The sequence below is a fragment of the Mus caroli genome, unplaced genomic scaffold (assembly GCF_978045245.1).
Source record: "Mus caroli unplaced genomic scaffold, Mus_caroli_1 scaffold_2, whole genome shotgun sequence".
Taxonomy (NCBI): domain Eukaryota; kingdom Metazoa; phylum Chordata; class Mammalia; order Rodentia; family Muridae; genus Mus; species Mus caroli.
In genome coordinates, this window is record NW_028227257.1 from 5,085,561 (window position 1) to 5,105,834 (window position 20,274).

General features: G+C 44.4%; 1 protein-coding gene across 11 annotated transcripts in view; it reads right to left on the reverse strand.

Annotated features, from left to right (window-relative positions):
- Nucleotides 1–17,900: 17,900 nt before the first annotated feature.
- The window catches only part of Gnas (GNAS complex locus), a 49,810-nt gene continuing 47,436 nt past the window's right edge, over nt 17,901–20,274 (reverse strand). For all 11 annotated transcript variants that reach the window (XM_029473733.1, XM_085831917.1, XM_021180748.1 and 8 more), the window contains 6 exons: nt 19,560–19,614; nt 19,390–19,463; nt 19,129–19,308; nt 18,912–19,042; nt 18,598–18,665; nt 17,901–18,409 (listed from right to left, as the gene is read on the reverse strand). In XM_029473733.1, the coding sequence (XP_029329593.1) occupies nt 18,263–18,409; nt 18,598–18,665; nt 18,912–19,042; nt 19,129–19,308; nt 19,390–19,463; nt 19,560–19,614 (655 nt within the window). In that variant the 3' untranslated portion in view covers nt 17,901–18,262. The remainder of the gene's footprint in view (nt 18,410–18,597; nt 18,666–18,911; nt 19,043–19,128; nt 19,309–19,389; nt 19,464–19,559; nt 19,615–20,274) is intronic.

Sequence of the window (20,274 nt, forward strand, 5' to 3'; positions counted from 1 at the left end):
TCTCACAGCACCCAGAACTTGCAGATTCACAAGGCTGGCTAGTTTCTAGGATCCTCCTGTCTGTTTTTTTCAAATCTGGGATTGCAGTCACACTGTGCACAGTTTTTTTACGTGAATGATGGAGATCTCTAGGCCGAGGTCCCCATATTAGCTTGACAAGCACTTTACAAGTGAGCCTTATCTCATTTATTTTTGGCAGTGTGCACACTGAAGTACCCTTTTGTAGAAGTCAGGTGTGTAGAATATTGCAAGTAACTGCAGTCCACCACTGCAAAAGAGGTCTCCAAAAGCTGTTCCTCTTGTCTAACTGAAAATTTGTTTCTCTACCCCATACTCTCCATCTCTGGTAACCACCATTTTACACTCAGTATCTGTGAATTCAACTTCACATTCCACTCATGAGTGAGTGAGAAGGTCATGTGGCCACTTGCCTGCCCACATGTGGTGTGTGTGTCTCCCATGAAGAAAGAACTACACCTCCGTTCATCCATATTGATGTGCGAGACAGGAAACCATCCTTCAGGGGTGGATAGTACTCCCTTGTGTCTCTATAACCACATTTTCTTTATCTTTATCTGCTTTTATTTACCGTCTGAGTGACAGTTACGTTGGACGCTCCTGCTTGAACTTTATGACCAGTACTGTGGCACACATAGAAATGTGCACACATCATTAATATACTGAGTTCATTTCCTGTGGCCATGTGACTGCTGGACCATACACTTGGTCTGTTTCAGGTTTTAAAATATTTTAAATTTCACATACATGGATGTTTTACCTGCATGTGTGTCTGTGCGCCGTATGTATGCCTGGTGCCCATGGAGGTCAGAAGAGGGTGTCAGATCCCTGAGATTAGACTTAAAAAACGGTCGTGAAGCCGGGCGTGGTGGCGCACGCCTTTAATCCCAGCACTCGGGAGGCAGAGGCAGGCGGATTTCTGAGTTCGAGGCCAGCCTGGTCTACAAAGTGAGTTCCAGGACAGCCAAGGCTACACAGAGAAACCCTGTCTCGAAAAACCAAAAAAAAAAAAAAAAAAAAAAAAAACGGTCGTGAGCTGCCATGTGGGTGCTGGGAACCAAAATTGCATGCCCTGGAAGAGCAGCCAGAACTCTTAACTCCTGAACCATCCCTGCAGACTGGTTGGTTGGCTTGTTTGTCTTTAATCAGCTCCATGCTGTTTTCCAGAATGCCCATGCTGACTGACACCCAGAGCACCAACCTCTCTGTTCCTCGAAGGCTTTCCCTTCCCTGCCACCTTTCATCCTTCCGATGTCCAATGACAGACAGCCAACAGGGTTCTGATTGACATTTAGTGACTAATGGATGAGGCTGAGCATTTTTCAGGTATCTACCCACCACTTCCGGTTGTCTATCTAGGAGGCAGCTGCTAAGGTCTGTTGTCCCCTTTAAGACTGGAGTCTTTCTGGTCCGGACTGAGTTATCGGAGCTGCTTGTAGTTTCCTCAGTGACTAGGGCTGTATCCACTCGGCATCTGCAGCGCTCTTCATTCTGCTTATTCCTCCTCTGCTGTGCGGAGCCTGTGCTTTGCTGGGCTCCTGGGTCTGTTTGTTTGGGTCGCGGGGTTTAGGTTAACATGTAAAACCTCACTCTTGGGACCAAAGGCATGGAGTCGCCTCCTCCGTTTTCATCTATAAATTCTATAGTTCTTTGCATTTTATCTACACTGACGGGATCTTTGGGGCGCGGCCTCAAGTGAGGGTTATCTTTGCTTTCCGTGTGGAGATCCGTTCTCTACCTCTCACTTACTGAGGATAGAGATCTAATTTATTCTTTGTGCAGAAACACTGTTCTGTAAGCAAGATATCTTCTCCACACCTTTCCACCTGGGGCGCTCTGTCATCTTTCTTTAAAATTGACTAATCACCATGAGAGACTTGCTTTCCCGGTTCTGTGGGATCCACGGGGCCACGTGTCAATCCTTACAGCGGTGCTCTGCCGCTCACATGTCTGGTCTTACAACGGCCTCCTGCGGCTCACGTGTCCGATCTTACAGCCAATGCCTTTGCTATTCTTTCTATTACTAAAGCTTGGCCACAGATTGATGCTGGAGTCAGCTCACATGCCAACTCCAGCTCTGGTATTTCTCTTGCTTTGAGGGTCTGGTGTGGTCCTGCATGAATTTTAGGATTCTCTCTCTCTCTCTCTCTCTCTCTCTCTCTCTCTCTCTCTCTCTCTCTCCATGGAATTTTGATAGGGCTTGTACAGGATCTCTGCATCACTTTGGGTGGGATGGATATCTTAGAAACATTTTTTTTCCAAAGTATGACCATGTTTCCAACTGTGCCCTTAGCCCTTAAATTTCGTTCAGCAATGTTCTCTGGCTATGGATATATAGATCTTTCACTCTGATTACATAGATTCTGAAGGACTTTTGTTGTTGCTGCTGCAGTAAATATAATCATCTCTCCTCTTTTCACCTAATTTAACTAAAAGTTTTTTATTACATTTGCTTATTTATTTGTGTGGCCAGGGCAGAGGACACCAGCCAGCCATGGTGTGTGCATGGAAGTTTGAGGACAGCTTGTAGAATCAAATATTTTAGGTCTTTCTTCTCTCCCAACAGACCCATCTACTGCTGACAACTCTGTAAGCATACGGCGGCTGCACCTGTACAACTAGGTGCCCCGTGCTCCCACTTCCATGGTCTCAACAGAGTTTGTAATGTATTCCTGCCTATCGATTGCCCGCCAGTTTGCTGTCCGAGTCCCACATTCATGAACTTTCTCAAATGTCTCCTTTTATTGATTTCTGCTTTCCTATCTTTCAGCTGGAAAACATCTTTGCTAGGATTCCCAGTCTTCCTAAACTTCAGACAATCTCGTGGTCTGAAGCGCTCTACCTGGAGAGGGTTCTGGGTGTGCTGCAGCAGTGGGGAGGGCTTTCTGTGTGCTAACAGAAAGGTAACAACACTCTTTCAACATCAGTACCAAGTGAGCTTGCAATAGATCAAGACTAACATTCGTGTGATGCTAAATGGGCCAGAACTAACAATGGTAATAAGGATGTTAGTGGAAACCAATAGTTCACATTTGAAGGAGGAAAGAGAATTGATATATTGTTATTATTTTAATTTTTAAATTACATTTAGTGTGTGTGTGTGTGTGTAAGCATACACTCACAGACATATGGAAGTCAGAAGACAGTTTTCTGAAGTCCGTTCTTTCTTCCCACCTGGGGATTGAACTCAGATCATCAGGCTTGATAGCAAGTATATACGAACCATCCCAGAGCCACAACCCTAGACAAAGAATTTCAGGCAACTTAGGAATGCCAGGATGGGGAGAAAACCTTCAGCAGGGATGAGAAGGTCCCTATCATTAGCTATGCAACACCAAGTGGCCAGCCCTGAAATCATATACACCCAAGCAACCCTAAATGAACCCAGCAGGAGATATATATTTATACACACACACGCACACACACACACACACACACACACACACATATATATATATATATATACACACACATATATATTAACAAAAAGAGGTCATGAATTGAAGAGGGAGTGGGGGCAGTTATAGGCAGGATCAGAGGAAGGACAGGGAAGGAGAAATGATGGAATTATATTTTAATCTAAAAAATTAAATGTACATAAAAAGAAAAGGAAGGGACTAAGAGAACTGGGTGAGGTCCTTTCCTACACATGATGAATTCATAAACACAGACCTGAGCACCAACAGGTGTCTGCAAATGTGGAGTGGACAGCACCTGTGCCTTTCCAGAGGCCACACAGTTCCACTGAGCCACCTACTCACTCGAGGTCCAGCTCTGAGCTTCTAAGAAATACAGAAGAAAAATATGTTAAAGCTACATAGAAGGAATTAAATCAGAACAATCCACACAAACAGCAGTGAAGAAGGAAGACAGGCCTCTTTGTGAAAACAAAGAGACCAAAGAGTCACACTAGGAAATGTTTTGAATTTTTATTTTAAAAGGTCCAAAACACCAGTGAAACAATTCAAGAATTGGCCACTGGACACTGAATGATATAAAATGAATCTCTTTTTTTTAAAAAAATTCACATTTTAATTTTCTTATTTTATGTGCATAGGTGGTTTGTCTGCATGTATGTCCATGCACCATGTGCGTACATGCAGTGTCTTCAGAGATCAAAAAAGGGGAAATCCAAGGGATGTGAATCCCCTGGTAGTGGAGTTGTAGGTGGTTGTGAGCCACCATGTGGGTGTACGGAATGGAATCCAGGTCCTCTAGAAGAGCAGTCAATGCTCTTAACCACCAAGCCATCTCTCCAGCCTTGTGAAAAGATGTTACTGATACTTTCAGGTGTGACCAGGGGACAGTGGCAAAATCTTTCAGGAGAAAGTCCAGTGTCTTGGTAGTAGGAGATGCTGTGGTTCTCAGGCCCACTGGGATTGTCACATAGAGGAGAAATGTTCCAGAGTACGAGCAAGAAAGGGAGAAACTCATTAGCTCTCCATGAGTCTATTAGAGTCTCTCTCTCTCTCTCTTTCTCCCTCTCTCTCTCTGCATGTGTGTGTGCATTTGTGTGACTGTGTGTATGTGACTTTGTGTGTCTGTGTGTGAGACTGTGTGTGTGAGTGCACATATTGGTATGGGAGTCCATCCCATATAGAAGCCAGAGGCAGGCATCATGTATGCCCCCTCTATCTCTCTTCTCCTTAGTCCCTTGCGACCAGGCCTCTTCCTGAACCTGGAGCTGGACTGAAATCTAACAAGCTCAGCAAGCCTCCTGATCCTGCCTCCCACAGCAGTGTGGTTTCAGGCTCGTGTAGCCATGTGTAGCTTTTACATGGGTGCTGGGGTCTAAACCAGGGGTTTCTATGAATTCTTACTCACTGGGCCACTACCCAGCCCATCAAATACGGTGCCTTAAGTTCCAACGTAAATGGTCAAATGAGTAAGTTCTCAGAGTACAACTTGTCACATTTAATGTCAGCTTTATGGTGTTCCCTGACCACCTTTGTCACCTCAGCTGGGAGCGCACCTTAAGGTTCTACTACATCAACACCCCTCATGTGTGTTTTCAACATACTGGGCTCAAAAGTTGTCTCAGTCCGGTGTAGCACCTTTAGTCAGAGATGGGGTGGCTTCTGAGCAGAAGAGATTCGTTCCTCACAGTTCCAAAGTTCCAAGGTGCTGGGGTCTGGTTGGGCTCACCTCTCACAGACAGCGCTTTTCTGATGTGTCCTCAGATGATGGAAACAGGAGGCAGCTCTCTGGGACCCTGTCAGCAAGGCCATGAATGCCCTGGATGAAGACTCCACCTCCCAGGCCCCCATCACCTTTTTGATGAGGATTTCCACAGAGAAGCTCTCACTAGGGAAAGAGGCATAATTAAACACTCACAGTTTAGGAGAGTTCGTTCCCTTGAATTTTCAGAGATATATTCAAAGTTCATTCGTCATAGAGTCTCAAGTAACTGCGGAATCCAGAAGCTCATTTTATGCACACCTGAAACTGGCCACTAAGGTCCTCCGTCTTCTACAAAGGAAGCCGCTCTCTGCCTCTCAGTGGCCTCCCTCCCTCAGAGACTCCTACCTCATGCCAGGGAAGATGGTGACAGAACCCCACCATTCCCATTTGAGCACGCCTGTATGCCCGCACAGAGGCCGTTAGCTGTGTAAGATTTTGTTATGTTAGGAATTATCATAGTCTGTTTAACTAACATGCTATTAATGAATATTTTCACACATTCAGATGTTTCAACACTTTCTATAATTATATGATTCTGACTTTGGCTGACAGCACAATTCGTTATTGCCATTGTTCTGGCCCACTTAGCATCACACGAATGTTAGTCTTGATCTATTGCAAGCTCACTTGGTACTGATGTTGAAAGAGTGTTGTTACCTTTCTGTTAGCACACAGAAAGCCCTCCCCACTGCTGCAGCACACCCAGAACCCTCTCTCCAGGTAGAGCGCTTCAGACCACGAGATTGTCTGAAGTTTAGGAAGACTGGGAATCCTAGCAAGATGTTTTCCAGCTGAAAGATAGGAAAGCAGAAATCAATAAAAGGAGACATTTGAGAAAGTTCATGAATGTGGGACTCGGACAGCAAACTGGCGGGCAATCGATAGGCAGGAATACATTACAAACTCTGTTGAGACCATGGAAGTGGGAGCACGGGGCACCTAGTTGTACAGGTGCAGCCGCCGTATGCTTACAGAGTTGTCAGCAGTAGATGGGTCTGATGGGAGAGAAGAAAGACCTGGAATTCGTGACCCACCACAGCACCAGAAGGGAATGGCAGAGAATAAAGGAAACTCAGAGAGAGCTGAAGAAAGAACAGGACAGAAAGATAGGAAACCTGTTTAGATGTGATAAATATAGAACTCAGCTGGGTGTGATGGAACACACCGGTAACTCCAGGACTGGGGAAGTGGGGGCAGAGAGGCTGGGTGGGTGGATGCAAGGCATTCTTGTCTACATGACTACATGGTGAATTTCAGACCAGCCTCGGCTACATCAGGTCCAGGCCAAAAAAAAAAAAAAAAAGCCATCAACCAACCAACCATCTAAGCAAATGAACCTACTGGAAATACTGAAAGTTGGAGTTTTGTAAAGACAAGTAACAAAAAGGACCAAAAAAACCACAAAAAAACAAACCCAAAACCAACAAAATTGTGGGCCACGTTGGCCATGAAGGCAAAGGCAACACCGGATGTACAAATGGCAAGGCGGTCTGGGCTACTGACCCCGGGGCCCTGGTAGCAGAGTGACTGGGCCACCTGTAGCTTCCTCTATGTGCAGGCGGGAACTTTTCTCCCAGTGCCCCACGGCAAACATTTTGTTGTCTCTGGGATGCAGAGTGTCATAGGTCACGCATGGTTTAGTGTGTCACAAGAAGCCAACTCAACAACACAACATCCACACCACCCAGTAACCCCTAATTCTACATCTTCTCTTATACCCCAGCAGATCTGGGGTCTGCTCTTCTGTGAAGGGGTGTCAGGGTTTTCTTTCGCTGTTTCTTTGTCTCTTTCTTTGTTTCTTTTTAGATTGAGATTATGTCTTTACTTATTTTGTAAGTTTATATCCGGAGGAGGGTCCCTGTGCTGTGTGTAAAGGTCAGAGGGCAAGTTGGAGAGGACTGTTCTTCACTTCTGCTGTTTGAGCCCTGGGGATTGAACTCAAGTTACCAGGCTCAGAAGGAGCAAGAGACCCTACCTTCTAAGCCACCTCACTCACCCACTTTTACTTTTCTTCATCACGGTATGTCAAGGTGTGGACTTGCTTCTAACCAATGATGTCCTAGATGAAACCAAATGACCTCAACTTCACCGGGCCCCTCTGCTTCCCCAGCTCCCCCACTCCACTGCCTCCTCCTCATCTAATTAACAGCTTGGTGTTTCTTTGGTTATATTACTTTTCATTCTAATTAATTGAATTTCCATTAATTATAACGAAACATAAAACGACACATATTTCTGGTGTGGATGGTGCTTGCAAGCTCTGTTTCCTTCCTTCAGGGTTTAAATCAAGTTGTGAATCTTTGCCCTCAGACACTGATCATGTCTCTCTGAGAAAACCTCTGAGACCCTTTCTTGAGTCCTGTCTGTCACACTGTCCTTGCTGTCAACTGTGATGTGTCACCAATTGTAACTCTCCGCAGCACTCCCTCTGTTTTTGGCTTGGCTCTTGGAGGACTCCTGCCTCGATGGCAGTGGCAAGTGAGTCAGTAAAGTGCCCTTGGGCCAGAGCAGCAGGCCCAGCTATTTGCAGAGTATGATGCTTGATATAGATATCAACTGCACAGGATCTAGAGTCACCAAGGAGATAAGCCCCCAGGCACACCTCTGAGGGACGGTTTAAACTAGGCTAGCCCCTGGATATGTGTGTAGAGACTATCTTGGTGAGTTTAATTGAGGTGGAAAGGAAGGCATGCTCTAATGAAGGGTAACGGCATCTTCAGCCTAAGCCATGGGCTGACAGAGAAGAAAGCCAGCTGACAGCCACCTTCTCCCCCTCTGCTTCCATCTGGCCAGCTGCCTCACTCTCCTGATGCTGTGTCTTCCCCGTCATGATGGACTGGACTGTTGAACTGTGAGCTAACATCAAGAGAGAACACTAGTGTGTTCTGATCCTTCGTTGTTTGAGGATCCTCACTCTACGTATGCTATTCCTCCACCAACTCCCTCTTCCTTGAAACCTACATTAGCAGCTTCTCTCTCACCCCATCTGGCGCCATGTCCCTCATTTCCTTGGAGGAAGAACACTGGTGCCTTCTGCCTGACTCAGGCCTTGCTTCTGGGGGGCTGCCGCAGTTCTTTTCAAACTTGAACTTGACCGTAAAGCAGCATTGAAGATGGCCAAGGAAGTCTGTCCGCAAGAGCCAAGGGAATGAGTTAACATCAAGAAAAAAAAAAAAAGAGATCAGCAGTCCTTCTGTTTCCTGGGGGCCTCAACTCATTGCACAACACTACCCCCACTGTGTGTGTATCTCTTTCTGTGTGGGTGTCTCTCTATCTGTCTCTCTCTCTCTCTGTCTGTCTCTCTCTGTGTGTCTCTCTCTGTCTTTCTCTCTCTGTCTCTCTCTCTCTCTCTGTGTTCATAGAAACTGCATAATCCAGGTGTTCATTCCACAACACTACTCCCACTGTGTGCGTATATACTGTCTCTCTGTCTATCTCTCTGTCTCTGTTTGTCTGTCTCTTTTACTCTGTGTGTGTGTGTGTGTGTGTGTGTGAGAGAGAGAGAGAGAGAGAGAGAGAGAGAGAGAGAGAGAGAGAGAAAGAGAGAGAGAGTTCGTGAGCACTTCATACACCCAGGTGTTCATGGAAGCCAGAGGTCACTAGTTCTTCTAGAACTGTAGTTATGAGGTTGTGAGCCACATGCCGTGGATGTTAGGAGCTGAATTCAAGTCCTCTGCAAGGACAGTAAGTGCTCTTAGCCACTGAGTCACCTTTCCAGCCCTTTTATTAATTTTTAAGTGTGTGTGTGTGTGTGTGTACGCGCACATGCATGTGTGCACACAGCAATGTAGTGCCACCTGAGGAAGCCAGAAAAGGGCATCAGATTCTTTGGAGCTGGAGTTAAAAATCGTTTGCTGCCTGATATTGATCCTGGGAACTGAACTCCGGTCCTCTGCAATGGAGGAAAGACTCTAAATGTCTGAGCCATCTTCCTCTAGACCCTTTATTAAATTTTATAGCATGTTAATACTTACATTTATTTTTAATTAATTTTAATTAATTTTATTTACTTACATTCCAGACATTGCTCCCTCCCCACCACAGTTCCTCATCCCAGTCACCCTCCCCTTTGCCTCTGAAGGGTGCTCCCCTTCTCTCCCCTCCCAATCCTCCTTCCCTGGGGCCTCAAGTCTCTACAGGATTGGGCGTATCCTTTCCCACTGAGACCAGACAAGGCAATCCTCTGCTACAGAAGTACCTGGGCCTTGGACCACCCTGTGTATGCTCTTTGGTTGGTGGCTCAGTCTCTGAGAGCGTCCAGGGTCCTGGTTTGTTGAGACTGCTGGTCTTCCTATGGGGTCACCCTCCTCTTCAGCTCCTCCAATCCTTCCCCTAATTCCTCCATATGGGTCCCTGACTTCAGTCCAATGATTGGGTGTCAGCTGCTGTTAGGGTCTCTCAGAGGACAACCATTCGAGGCTCCTGTCTCTAAGCATATTATAGCATCAGTAATAGTGTCAAGCCTTGGTGCTCAACCCCCATGGGATGGATCTCAAGTTGGGTTGGTCAGTGAGCAGCCTTTCCTTCAGTCTCTTCTCCATTTTTGTCCTTTCAGTTCTTTTAGACAGGAACACTTCTGGGTCAGAAATTTTGACAGGGGGTTGGTAACCCCGTCCCTCTACTTGGGGCTCTGTCTATCTACTGGAGATGGCCTCTTCAAGTTTCTTCTTCCCACTGTTGGACATTTCAGCTAAGGTCACCCCCATTGAGTCTTGGGAGTCTCTCATATCCCAGTCTGGGTCTTTCTTTATTAATTTCTAATTATGTGAATGTGTGCAAACATGAGTGCAGTGCCTGAGGAGGCGGGAAGAAGGCCTCAGATCTCCCGGGGCTGGGGTTACAGGCAGTGGTGAGCTGCTGAATGTGTGTGTTGGGAACTGAACTCTGGTCCAAAAGCAGCAGTGCTTGTAACCACTGAGCCATCTCTCCAGCTCTGACCCTCTTATTTTAACAGCTATTCTCTAGGGAGTACTTGGGAAAGAGAAGTTATAATTTAATTAAATAATCTGCAAAAAAAAAAAAGGCTAAACTTTTTCCTTTGGGTTCTCAAGCTTTTCCTTGCTTTGTTTTATCTGCCCAATATTAATCATATTCTCTCTATAATAATATTAATAGCCTGGGGCATGAGGCAAATCTTCCTTATGCCCTGTTCCTGACACTAGTGGAAACACCTTTTGAGATTCTACATTAACTAATATGCTGACTTCAGGATATTGCATTTACTTATGTATATGCATATTGTATTTAGAGATTGTACATGTGTTGTATATGGCAATCATATATAATTAAAATATTAATTTTTATTTTATTTATAAAGTATAAACTAGCATTAAAATTTGGCAACTATTGCTGCATTTAACAATACTGAGCCAAACTTGAATTCCTATAATACTTGGATACAATGTGTTTTATTCTTTAATACCATTTTTGATTCTGTTTGCTAATGCTTTTATATATTTACATTGATACTCATAATTGAGAAAGAGGATAGCATGCTTCAGAGACAAGGTTATATTTACTGTATAAAGCTAAACTTGATGTTTTCCTTTTACCAGATTTTGGTATAATTTAAGAATAATTCAGATCATATAATTTTTTTTAGGTTTAGCACAATTCTCCTGTAAAAATGTAAGGGCCAGATGCCTTTAAAAACAAAATAAAACCAAATAACTTTTCTTTTTCTTTTGTCTTTCTTTTCCTTTTTGTTTTAAACCAAATCTCATGGCCTGATCTGGAAACTCTATATATTCTGATAACCCAGGGTAACCTGGAATTCAAAATCCTCCTGCCTCAGTTTCCTAAGTGCTGGGATTACAAGTGTGGTACCATATCCCTGCTTAAATAAAATCTTTGAAATACAATACACATAGCATACTGCTCAGTAAGCTTTCTTAGCAGAATATCTTTGCTATTCACATTTATAGAAATAAGCAGAAGCTAGATATACTCAGAGCTCTCCTCGCACTAGTCAGGAGCCTGTCCGTCACAGCGTGCTCCAATCAGGACTTTGTCCCACTGTGGGAACTGTTCTGCTTAGATTTTTGTGTCTGTGGAGGTCAATTTTATTAGGTACTTTTTTTTTTCCTGAACAATTATTTCTTCTTAGCATCTAAATTATGTGTACTGAATTATGCAAATTAGACTCTGTAGACTGAAAGCGGTGGATTCCGTGCTCGCCTGCAGACACTACTGGACTTCAAATTAAGGTACACACAGCTGAACATGACAAACATATGATCATGGTGTCCAGTCAGCTGGCTCTTCAACCACCTCCATCTACATGTTCCACAGAGAAGGGACAAACGCAATGGCATCTAAGAAAGACAGAAAAGACCTTTAACTGGCCTGTCTATTCACTTCCACTTCCGTCTGCTCTCAGCCATGAGAACCTATCAGATGTGGAGGCCTGGGCCCTGCTCTGGTGGGCTGCTGAGAAACTTCGTGAGCCCCCTGCCCTTGGAATTCATGCTCAGCAAGACACAGACCAGTTGTCTATGTCCCTCTGAGGCAGCGTTCTCTTGTTTACAGTTGAAAACTTTTCTAATCAATAAAGGCCATAGCCAGGCCCAGGAAATTCTAGCTGCTCACAGAATCTGGACATTTCAATAGAGGAAAATTATCTGGAGACACAGAGGGTCTGCTCTAAAGCAGAAATGGGGTAACAGCGACTTACTTCACAACAGTCCATCTTGCAGGGACTCTTTATAATAAAAGCACAGTTCTTATATATATATATATATATATACACATATATATATATATACACACACATATATGTATGTATATACACATATATGTATGTATATACACATATATGTATGTAAATATATATATGTGTATATATACATACATATATATATATATATATTACTCATAGCAGATATAATGTATGTGTTTTGAGTTTTAAGCTCATGCTTATATAATAGGATCTGGCCTGCCATCAGAGCCACAATTGACACTCTCCCAAGAGTTTAAAAGAAAATGAGATGCTCTTTCAAGACCTTGGGCAGTCCTGGTCCATGGCAAAGATCAAATACTTGAAGAATATCTATTGAATGCACTAGTAATTAATACCAACAATACTTATTATTAATGGTGATCTAGGTGCCAGAGCTGGCACTTTCATATCCTAGTGGCTAGCTCTTTCCCATCCTTCACACTCCTGTCTTTAAAACCCTCACCTGTGGGCCAGCAAGATGCTCAGAGGTTTAAGACACTGGCTGCTCTTGCACTTGAATGTACAACCCACCATCAGTTCCCAGCACCCACATGGTGACTCATAACCGTCTGTAACTCCAGTTCTAAAGGACCCAGTGCACATGCATATGTGTAGCCAAACACTCCTACAAATAAAATAAAACAAATAAATATTTTTTAAATTGCCCCCTCCATCCAAAGGCCTCCTTCTGCTCTCCTGTCTAACAGAGACAATCCCCCCAGTTTCTCCTCATTTTCCATTATCTCCATTGCTTAACCCTTCAGAGGCTCTGCCTGAAGCTGTAAATGTTTTGATTGTTTATTTGGTAAATAAGAGCCTGTCTTTCTCCCCTGCTAGTACAGAAACCCTATAAAAGCAAACTAGCTTGCTGGCATAGATGATGCGCCATAACGGGAGTAAAATGGTCGAAGCCATTCTGACAGCCTTCTGAGGGAGCCTGATGCTAAACAGGCTCTGTGGGTGCCATCCTTCCTTTTCAGGTAAAGGTGGCCGACACAGGAGTAGGACAGAGAACTCACTGGGTTCTAGCCCCTCCATCACAGAGGCCTCTCTCCATCTACTTTTACATTTTGGTCTCCAAAAGGTCTTTGAACCATCGTGTGAAATTCGTGACCCCTGAGTACAGTGCGGCACAACTCATTACCTTTAGAAAATACGTTGTTTTACATTCAAATGAAGACTTAAAATTGAGCCTGAATATTTATTTTTAACAAAACAAAACAAAACAAACAAGCAAAATACCCCCGGTGGCATCTTAATGACTCCCTGAACCCTTTTTGAATTCTTAAAATTCTAGAATTTTAAATAGCTACATGACATACATAAAAATACACGTATGAGGTAGTCATTGTGCATTAGGAACATGACTATCCATTTTCCATTAGAGTGACACAATGAAAATTAGTAAATCTAGTACCAGGACAAAAGAGAAATGGAATTTAAAATGTTTTAAGCAGAATTCTACAGTGGGGGAAAAGGCTTGAATACAAATGAGTAGGCTGTAGGGTCCCGGAGACAAACCCCGGGGCCTGTAGAGAGGAAAGAGCATTTGCAAGGCCAGTCTCTGAGCGAAGAGCATCCAACCTCCCACCAGATCGTGAAATCCCATGGCACCCTACAGGATTTCCCCTTGGAGTCACATGTTCTGGACTCCTGACAACTGGCATTGTGGCAGAACACTAGGAGATGATTTCCTGTCTTCCAGCATCTTCATAGGCAACAGGGTCCGGCAGTGGTCAAGCAGCAGACTTTTAACCCATCGGTAGAAACCTGTCTTCACTAGGGTTTCTCTAGGCCTTCATTACTCTTGGATAAAATGGCAGCTGTAGCCAAACAATGATCAGTGTTGACATTATAGGAGGTGCAATTGGACTGCCCTCCTCGTAGAACATACCGGATGTCTCTGCCGGCTTTAACCATGAAGGTGGGATTCTAGGAAGTCACTTGACATAACTGCCCTGTGGCCTGGGAAAGTGTGTTTCCACTCTGAAGCCTATTTGGTGCATGCAAAGCTATCATATCCAGGGGAGGCTCTAGAATTTCTAGGAAGGAGAGGACTACAGGAAGCCATCTTAGGACAGAATCTGAGGGGTCAATCTTAGCTTTCCTGGTAGCTGTTTATATAGTTTTATATTTTTAGGTGAATGCAAGAGAATGAGTTTTGTTTCTGAATTTATTTGGGGTCTGTGAGGTATTGTGGTATGTGTGGGCTGCTCTGGCTATTTGCATCTAAGCCTTGTGTTCAATGTTTATAATGTTAATTGGGAGTCTTTGGAGAATTTCAGGAATTTGGGACTGGCAATTATTTGCATAGCAAATCTCCATCTTAGATTGTATATTTATTGGATAGTTTTTAGTGATTGTGAGAATTTGTGGGCTTGTCTTCATTTATTTGTATGGCAGGTCATTGGATTGAATATTATGTTAATAGGGCACGTCAGTGGAGGATCATAGAGTTTATGGGCATATTTGGCGATCTGCATAGCAAATCATTAGGTTGGATGTTTACTGTGTTAATTAATGGAGGTCTTTGTAAGGCTATGGGATTTAAGGGTCTTCTGGGTATTTGTATAGAAAGCCTCCATCTTAGATTATGTATTTATTGTCTAGTTTGGGGGGGGATTACGGAAATTTGTAGACTGATCTGGCTATTTGCTTAGCAAGCCATCATCTTATAGTGTGTGCTTAGCAGACAGTGTGAGGAATTGTGGGATGTTGTGGGTGTGTCTCCTAGCTGTTTTCATCTTAGATTATGTATTTATTGGATAATTTTGATAGATGTGGGAACTGGTAGGCCTATCATCTAGCTATTTGCATAGCAAGTCACTGGATTGGATATTTATTATGTTAATAGAAATCATCAACAGAAGACTTTGAGGGTTTGAGGGGAGTGTCTTCTAGCTTTGCACAGCAAGCCTTCATCTTGGGTTGTACACTTTTTGGATAGTTTTAAGGGATTGTGAGAATTTATGGGGGTGGATTCCAGCTGTTTGCAAATTAAACCTCCATCTTAAAGTGTGTGTTTATTAAATAGTTTTGAGAGATTGTGGCAATTTGGGAGGGCTGTCTTCTGGTTAGGTGTATAGCAAGCCACCATCTTAGATTATGAACTTATGGAATAGTCTGAAGGGATTATGGGAAATTGTAGGTGTGTCTTCTATCTATTTGCATGCCAGCCCTACATCATGGGTTGCATGTTTATTGGAAAGCTTTGAGGGATTATGGGAATTTTTGAGTGTGCCTTCTAGTTATTTGCATATTAAGTCTCTATCTTAGATTGTACATTTATTTGCTAGTTTTGAGGAATCATGAGAATTTGTGGTCCTGTCTTTTGGCTACTTGCCTAACCAGCCCCATCTTTATTTCTATTCTATGTTTATTTGGGAGGGGAGCAAATGAAGGATCATGGGAATTTATTACAGTGTCTTCTTGATAGTTGTATAAAAGCTGCCATCTTGAATTGTGCATTTTATTGGATAGGTTTGAAGCACTGTGGGAATTTGTGGGCATGTCTTCTGCCTATCCGCATATGAAGGCTCCACCTTGGAATATATGTTTATATTTGAGGGATTGTGGGAATTTTGGGTCCTGTCTTTTTGGCTACGTGGATAGCATGTCACTGGACTGTTTATTATGTTTATTAGGGATCTTTAGAAGAGTATGGGAACTTGAAGAGGTCTTGCTATTTGCATATTGAGTGAGCCTCCATCTTAGATTGTGTTTATGGATAGTTTGGAGGGGTTGTGGGAGTTTGTCTGTTGCTCTGACTGTGTGCATAGCAGGCCCTTGGACTGAATGTTTATTTTGATTACTAGAGGGGTTGGAAAATTATAGGAATTCTGGAGTGTCTTCTATTTGCCCAGCAAACCTCCATCTTGGAATATACATTTACTGGATGCTTTTGAGGGATTATGGGAATTTGTGGGCTTGACTGGATACTTGTGAAGCAAGCCTCCACCTTTACTTGGATTATTTAGAGAGAGCTATGGGTTTATTTTGCACCCAAATCTGCATATTTTAATTACTAGGTTGAGGTAATGTGATCTAGCTTTGGGAAGACATAGAGAGAGATACAGTGAATGGTAAGAACTCCTTTTGTGGCCCTTCGTGGCAACCATATCTGAGATAAACTATAAAATTTAATCTACGTGGGTTTAATTAATTTGGATAATAGAATAGTTGGCATACTTTGTGGTCTTGGTTACAGAATTAACTTGACTAATGTCTCCTTTGGTCCATTTCAGAGACATGGTATGTTAATGCTGGGCTCAACTCTGGGCTCTTTCCTGTATGATAAGCACAAATTTGGGGTGAGACTGAAGGGTAAAGATGAGGCAAGTCCAAGTCATAATCCAGTTAGGCTTTTCTCTGGGCTTCCCTATTGTCCCCCTTCTCACACCCAATCATATGTTGGGCCCCCATGTGTCCCATCTCATACCCAATCATATGTTGGGCCTCCCCATATGTCCCGCTTCTCACACCCAATCATATGTTGGGCCCCTATGTGTCCCATCTCATACCCAATCATATGTTGGGCCTCCCCATATGTCCCGCTTCTCACACCCAATCATATGTTGGGCCCCCATATGTCCCGCTTCTCACACCCAATCATATGTTGGGCCCCCATGTGTGCCCCATCTCATACCCAATCATATGTGGGGCCCCCATCTGTCCCCCTTCTCACGCCCAATCATATGTTGGGCCTCCCCATATGTCCCCCTTCTCACACCCAATCATATGTTGGGCCCCCATGTGTCCCCCATCTCACACCCAATCATATGTGGGGCCCCCATGTGTCCCCCTTCTCATGCCCAATCATATGTTGGGCCCCCATGTGTATCCCCCCATCTTATGCCCAATCATATGTTGGGCCACCCCACATGTGCCCGAGCTCATACCCAATCATATGTTGGGCCCCCATGTGTCCCCCTTCTCATACCCAATCATATGTTGGGCCCCCATGTGTCCCCCATATCACACCCAATCATATGTTGGGCCCCCATCTGTCACCCTTCTCACACCCAATCATATGTTGGGCCTCCCAATGTGTCCCCCTTCTCACACCCAATCATATGTTGGGCCTCCCAATGTGTACCCCATCTTATACCCAATCATATGTTGGGCCTCCCCATATGTCCCCCTTCTCACACCCAATCATATGTTGGGCCCCCATGTGTCCCCCATCTCACACCCAATCATATGTTGGGCCCCCATCTGTCACCCTTCTCACACCCAATCATATGCTGGGCCTCTATGTGTCCCCCTTCTCACACCCAATCATATGTTGGGCCCCCATCTTATGCCCAATCATATGTTGGGCCTCCCCACATGTGCCCCATCTCATGCCCAATCATATGTTGGGCCCCCATGTGTCCCCCTTCTCACAGGCAATATAATGTTGCCCCCCAATGTGTCCCCATCTCTTATTTTTATCTATCTTCTTTAGCAATTGGATTCATGTGCTCTCCCCATGATTGTACTTATTGACTCTTCAGAACTCTTTACTTATTAGCCAGTCCTATTTCTTTGACCCAATCTCACACCTAGGATATTTTTATGGGATTTCTCATTTTCTTATATAACCATTTCTTCTAACCTCTTTTATGGCAAGAACCAAAACTCTTAAATGTGTTTAATTAATTTTCACTAATTGATCTTGGTGTGGCTTGAAGTGGGAATGCTTTCAAATGTTTCCCAAATAACTCCCATCTCCCCCACCCCATCACATCCCCAGCCTTCTCTGTAGGATGCTAGCCTCATGCCGGGAAGCAATTGGTCAAAGGGCAGCTAGCAACTGCCTGGGGGCAGGATAACGGGTGGAAGCTTTGATGCACCAAAAACTAAGTTCCCCCAGTCTATAGTGGCAACTCCTCAGCCCACTTTTGGCCCTGGGACCTGTTCTCCACCTCCCAGTGGATGCTGAGACCAATCCCACCCATGGACCCTGGGACCCACTTGCCACAAATCAAAGAGCAACACCGTATTTTGCTCATTTTTAATTTTTATTGATTTTTTAATGCTGCACAACACAATATTTATTTCATTTTGAATTTCATTTATTTCTTTATTTCTGTTGCTGCTTTTATTTTATTTACTGAAAGTGAGAGGGAACTTTTGTGGCCTTTTTCTTTTTCTTTTTCTTTTGTAGGCCGCCTTAAGCTTACTAAATTTGGAACATCTAAGCAAGCTGAAGGGAAGAGGGGATTTTTCAGAATCACTGGGGGAAAAAAAGGAAAGGTTGCGGTGTTGATCATGCCCTATGGTGGGTGATCAACTGCTTGTACAATTACGTTTCACTCTTAATTAATTGTGCTTAAGGCTGAATTAAATTTGGGTGTTCCCTTCTTAGAGCAGCTCGTATTGGCGGAGATGCATGCGCTGGATGATGTCACGGCAGTCGTTGAAGACACGGCGGATGTTCTCAGTGTCCACGGCGCAGGTAAAGTGAGGGTAGCAGTAGTGGCGCCCATCTCCACTAGCAGTGCTGATTCTCTGTAGGCAGAGAGAGGGGCTCGGTCAGGCAACCCTCTCCAGGAGCCCCTCACCCCACCACCAGAGGACCAGTCATCAACTCACAGGAAAACACAATGGAAGTCCTGGACCGCTCAGTCTCCAAATCCAGCACTGACTGGAGAATACCCGTGAGGAGGAGGAAGGGACTACAAACAAGTCCTACTCACCAGAAACTCATCCCGAATGAAGTACTTGGCCCGGGTCACGCGTGGGTCCTCTCCGGGCTCGGGAGTCGCTACAAAAAAAAAAAATAAAATAAAATAAAATAAAATATATATATATATATATAAATAATTATGCTAATTAGCTTAGAAGACCTAGTCTGACACCATTGTAGCCCATCACCCCCAAACTCTTGATCTCTGCCTATGAAAATGAGGGAAATAAATGTCCCTGGCTTTCCCGTAGTGGGAGGGGCTAAGGACTCTCAGCCACACCTTCTACCCAAGAACCACCAGACTAAACCAGCGCCATGACGTACCATCCTCAGGAGTGGTGTAGCGAGCGAACTCTGGAAAGTAGTCCTCAATCTTCGATTTCCCAGCGAGGACTTTCTCAGCAAGCAGGTCTTGCTTGTTGAGGAAGAGAATCACAGAGATGGTGCGCAGCCATCTGAGGAGAGAGGGGCCAGGTGAGAGCTGGGGCCAGAGCAAGCTGCAGACCTACAGGCTGAGCCAAGTAGGGGAGACCCCACACACCTGTTGTTCCAGATGCTCTTGAAGAGGTTCAGAGCCTCCTGCAGGCGGTTAGTCTGGTTGTCCTCCCGAATGACCATGTTGTAGCTGCTGCTGGCCACCACGAAGATGATGGCAGTCACATCATTGAAGCACTGGATCCACTTGCGGCGCTCATCGCGCTGGCCGCCCACATCGAACATGCTGGAACCGGAAAATACTGGGTTACCCTGGGCCCACCACTCTCCAGGCCAGGTAGTTGGGACGGGACAACGATTCACTTACTGGAAGTTGACTTTGTCCACCTGGAACTTGGTCTCAAAGATTCCAGAGGTCAGGACGCGGCAGCGAAGCAGGTCCTAGAACAAAGAGGGGGTCAGTAGGTCTCACCCTAATTGCCCCAGAAGAACCAGCAACGTGGAACCCCAGGCTTGAGGACAGAGGCGCACGCATACCTGGTCACTTGGCACGTAGTCGGCCTGCTTGATCACATCAATCTTGTCCAGGAAGCTTGGAAGAAAAGGAGACATGGTGGTCAGTGTGTGCCAAGTGTGTACCCAGTAAGGCAAGTGGTGGTGGGATCCGCCCTTGCTTTTGACATGTAAGAGAAGTTTAAAACTTCATCCCTTTCCTAAAGCAATGTACAGGTGCGGGTTTAAGGGTGCACAGGCCTCTGTCTATCAGGACAAAGCCGAGCCAGCCCTCTCCCTATCAGGACAAAGCCGAGCCAGCCCTCTCCCTGTCTGCTTTGGAAGACTCTCATTCATTATTGAGAACTGAGCCAAGACAAGCCGTGGACACAAAGGGGCTGTTCTTGCTTTCACCACTTTGAACAGGAAGCAAACTCGAAGTTCCCTTCCTATCTACTGGGTCTGTGAAATAGAAAAAGTTTGAGATAGTAAACTTTTAGTTTAAAAAAACAAAACAAAACAAAAACAAAACAAGAAGTTGCTCGACTATAAACACAGGAAAATTAACTTTTGCCTTTTGCAAGACTGAGATAATGTAATATGAAAAAGTAATATTAATACGAGTTTGGAGGATTTGGGGGGCCACGGACCAGAGGGCTGGGAACTCTTTTAAAGTAGACCAATCAGAAAGGAGCATAGTCTATTTAAAGAAAGCCCCTGAGTTTTTTTTGTTTTGTGTTTTTTTTTTTTCTCCTTCCCC